Here is a 4,320-nt window from a genome sequence, read left to right as displayed (position 1 = left end):
AGCATGCACACCTAAGTGTTTTCTTACATGATGAAAGGTTTTAAACGAATTTATATAGGCTTGCTAGCATATGGTAGGCCTTGGGATGTTAAATATGTATATATGTATATACATTATTTCTTGGCCTATATCTGGCGATGTTGTAGTCGTTTCGACTACTGATGTTGTGCATGCCTACTTTGTGTTTGCATGCACTGATGTTACGTGTTAGGGTTGTACGTTTTCTCGACCCTAATGTTATACGTGGATGTTATATATATATATATATATATATATATATATATATATATATACTGTGATATATATAGAGATGTAATTGAAAGGATGTTTACATATGCCTTTTGTATATGTATGTATGAGGATGTTTAGTTCTCGGTAATGATGACTTGATGGATGTACCCTTTTACTTTTATAACTTTTGGTATGACTATCTTAACTATTACTACTGATGTTATTTACTTAAAACTTGAACTCACTCAGCTCAAGCTGACTTTGTGTGCATGTTAGTGTGATTTTCAAGTTAGGAAGAGGATGCCTTATCGCTTGGACGTGCATGAAGCTACTTGGACGGTGAAGGGCATACGGGATCCGAAGTTTTACTATTAAACATTTATTATTAAAAGTTTTTATTTAAAGATAACTATGTTGATTTTGGGCAATGTTCCCGGGTTTTGGGAACTTATTTTATTATTTATGTTTTCCATTGAATTATACTCTGAGATGTTTGTTTTAATGGAAGAAACCGTTTTCAAGTTTAATTATTTTCCTAAGTGTTTTGTATGATTACCAACTGTGGGGTTCCCGGGTTTCGGGGCCTTACAGCATCCTAGTCCCACAACTTGTCACTCCCCTCTCTAGTGGGATTAGCAAGTATATTCGAGGTCTACCAAGGCAAATCCAAGACTCTTCGCGAGGCTATTGTTCTTGCTGCATCCTTGTCTGACAACCACGTCAAGGTAGGAACCCTAAAAATCAGCAAGAAGGCTACCGAGAAAACCGAGGCCGAACCTTCCAAAGAGGTCAAGGCCGAAGCCACACCCAAGCCAAACCGCTACAACAACAACAACCGCTCCAAGAAGCGAAAGCAAAACTATTCCTTAACCCAACCAAACCCACCACAACTCCAATACCCACAAACCCAAACCCAAAACCTTCAAACTCCCCCTCCAAAGAAACCCTACCACGGTCCTCACCCGTTTTGCCAAATCTGCCAACGAAACCATCAACCCGGCATCCCTTGCCGTCAATTCACCCATTGTGGCCGTTACAGACACCTGCTAGGTGCGTATTTTGAATTCATGCGTACCCAACCAACCCTCGCCAAACCACCCCGTACTCCCCACACCTTCAACCAAAACCGTGTCTTAACCCAAGCTCAACCTATCACTCAAGCTTACCCCACCCCTCGAGTCTGTTTCAATTGTGGAGATCCTGGTCATTTCCGCAACGCGTGTCCTCGACTCGTATATCTGGTCCAAATGGTCGCTCCGCCGGTGTATCCTGCTCAAGCATATCAAGTTCAGGCTTATCAACCCCTAGTTCTGCAGATCATGGCAAATCAGGCTATTCAACCGATTTAAGCTAATCAAGCCTCAATTTCTCAAGCTGCACCAGCCGTCCCCAATGCTCGTGGGAGGGCATTTGTGATCAATGCAAATCAAGCCCAACATAACAACGATGTGGTGAACGGTACGTTCTTGGTTAATAATGTCTATGCATCTATTTTATTTGATACCGGTGCCGATATGAGTTTTGTGTCGTTCGATTTTGAGCCTATCCTTTCTTCGTCTTGTTCTAAGCTCGAAAATTCCTTTACGGTTGAAGTCGCAAACAGTAAAACTATCTCGATTGATTCGGTTATTTGTGGTTGCACCCTAAATCTCAACGACTATGATTTCTCCATCGACCTCGTTCCCTATGCAACTCAGGAGTTTCGATATCATAGTAGGCATGGATTGGTTAGCTCAACACTGTGCTGAAATCGTGTGTTTTGAAAAGTATATTCGGATTCCTCTTGAAGACGATCAGATTTTGCGTATTTTAGGTGAAAAGCCTTCTAAAGGGCTCAAACTTATGTCGTGTACCCAAGCCCAAAAATATTTACGTAAAAAGTATGTGGCTTTCGTTGCCAAAGTCGTGGAAAAGAAGCCTGAAAAGAAGACAATAAAAGACATTCAGGTGGTTCGTAATTATCCCGAAGTTTTCCCCGACGACATTTCTAGTTTACCTCCTGCTCGTGAAATGGAGTTTCGTATTGATCTCGTGCCTGTTGCGAATCCCGTCGCCAAAGCTCCCTATCGTCTCGCACCTAGGGAAATGCAAGAACTGGCGAGTCAACTCCAAGAACTCACCAGCAAGGGTTTCATTCGCCCAAGTTCGTCACCTTGGGACGCACCTGTTCTTTTCGTTAAAAAGAAGGATGTCTCTTTTCTAATGTGTATCGAGTATCGTGAACTCAACAAACTCACGATTAAGAACCGTTACCCTTTGCCTAGAATTGACGACCTTTTCGATCAACTTCAAGGCGCATCTTGCTTTTCAAAATCGATCTTCATTCGGGTTATCACCAATTGCGCGTTCATGAGGATGATATACCAAAAACCGCCTTTTGAACTCGCTACGGTCATTACGAGTTATGGTTATACCATTCGGCTTGACCAATGCACCTGCGGTATTTATGGACCTCATGAACCGCGTATGTAAGCCTTATCTTGACAACTTCCTGATCGTGTTCATCGACGACATTCTTATTTATTTGAAATCTAAATTTGAGCATGAAAATCATCTGCATGACATCCTCGAATTATTGAAGAAAGATCAACTTTTTGCCAAGTTTTCCAAATGCAAGTTCTAGTTAAATGAAGTCCAATTCCTTGGCCACATCGTTAACGAAAAAGGCATTCATGTCGACCCTGTTAAAATCGAAGCTGTTAAAAACTGGAAGACTCCGACTTCGCCCACGGAAGTTAGATCTTTCCTTGGTCTTGCCGGTTATTACCTTCGTTTCATTCTGAACTTTTTCAAGATTGCTTGGCCTATCACCGCCTTAACTCATAAGGGTATACCTTATAAGTGGGGGGCTAAGCAAGATGAAGCTTTCCAAACCTTAAAGCGTATGCTTTGCGACGCTCCTATCCTAGCCCTTCCCAAAGGAAACAAGGATTTCGTTGTCTATTGTGATGCCTCGAATCAAGGTCTCGGTTGCGTTCTCATGCAACGAGGCATGGTTATTGCCTATGCGTCACGACAACTTAAGGTTTACGAGAAGAATTATTGATGTGTGGGTGAAATATTGTGTTTTAAGTAAGTTATATCGTGTATTTTGTGTGTTTATATGTCTTGGACACGATTACTTTGAGCGGTTTTACGTTTACAGGTGAGCGGGGCTTAAAGGAGCTTAAAGGAGCTAAATTGGAGCAGAATATATGGAGTGGAAATTAAGATTTTATTTCATGGAATGATAGAGAATTTGAAGACGAAGACGTGGCTGAAAACGGTGCGTAAAACGGAGCTATAACGAAGAAGTTATGGCCAAAACAGTGCAGAGGGGTTGTTACCGTAAAGCAGTGACTGATGACCGTAGGCTACGGTCCCACCGTAGCTTACGGTGGGGAGACCGTAGGCTAGGGTGTCCTGTGCGGAAAAACGCGATTTTCTGGTATTTTCTTCCATATTTAAGCCCGGTTCAACCCTAGAACGATTATCCTTCATACCCTAGCCCCCTTGGACGATTTTGGGGCCATTCTCCACCATTCTAACACCTCTCAATCGCCATAATCATCCATGGTTTCATCCTTCCAACCCGTAATCGAGCTAATTATGATGAAAAGGCAGGGCTAAACCACTCGTGACCATTTCAGGTGTAGGGTTTGCATATGAACTGATTATTTTTATGAATATTACATGTATTGGGATTTAGTTTTGATTAATCTTTTGGTTGATTGAATCTACTTGTTTATTAGACCCGATTAACAGTTGTTTTTCTTACTTCCATTTATCATTAATTATTTGGTTTGTGTTCATCAACATTTAGGATTAAGTTCTTATCGTCATTGAACCGTTTGCCATTAATCATTGATAGATGCTTAGTTTTGTATTAATGAACTGGTAATTAGGTAGACCGTGTTCAGTTGTGTCAATTCTTCAGATTAAGTTCTGTGAATCATCATAACCAAACTATTGTGTCTAGTAATCATTTATCTATTCTAATAAACGAATCATGTGTATGTGATTTCCCAATTGGTATAAATTATCATCTATCAGTTTATTACATTACCTGAACCTGAAGTGTGTCACTGTTTTCTCTAACTATTTTACAAA

At 40.9% G+C, this 4,320-nt stretch overlaps 1 protein-coding gene across 1 annotated transcript; it reads left to right on the top strand.

Annotated features, from left to right (window-relative positions):
* The first annotated feature begins 1,950 nt into the window (after positions 1 to 1,950).
* LOC143616893 (uncharacterized) lies at positions 1,951 to 3,441 on the top strand. The gene is made up of 2 exons (XM_077089591.1): positions 1,951 to 2,374; positions 3,377 to 3,441. Exons 1-2 carry the CDS (start codon positions 1,951 to 1,953, stop codon positions 3,439 to 3,441), a joined length of 489 nt encoding a protein of 162 aa, XP_076945706.1.
* The last annotated feature ends 879 nt before the right edge of the window (positions 3,442 to 4,320 follow it).

The sequence above is a fragment of the Bidens hawaiensis genome, unplaced genomic scaffold (assembly GCF_021521415.1).
Source record: "Bidens hawaiensis isolate Kalapana, Puna unplaced genomic scaffold, B.hawaiensis_p1.1 tig00050504_1, whole genome shotgun sequence".
Lineage (NCBI taxonomy): Eukaryota > Viridiplantae > Streptophyta > Magnoliopsida > Asterales > Asteraceae > Bidens > Bidens hawaiensis.
Note: the sequence above shows the minus strand (reverse complement) of the source record. Positions and strands in the feature narration are given on the sequence as shown.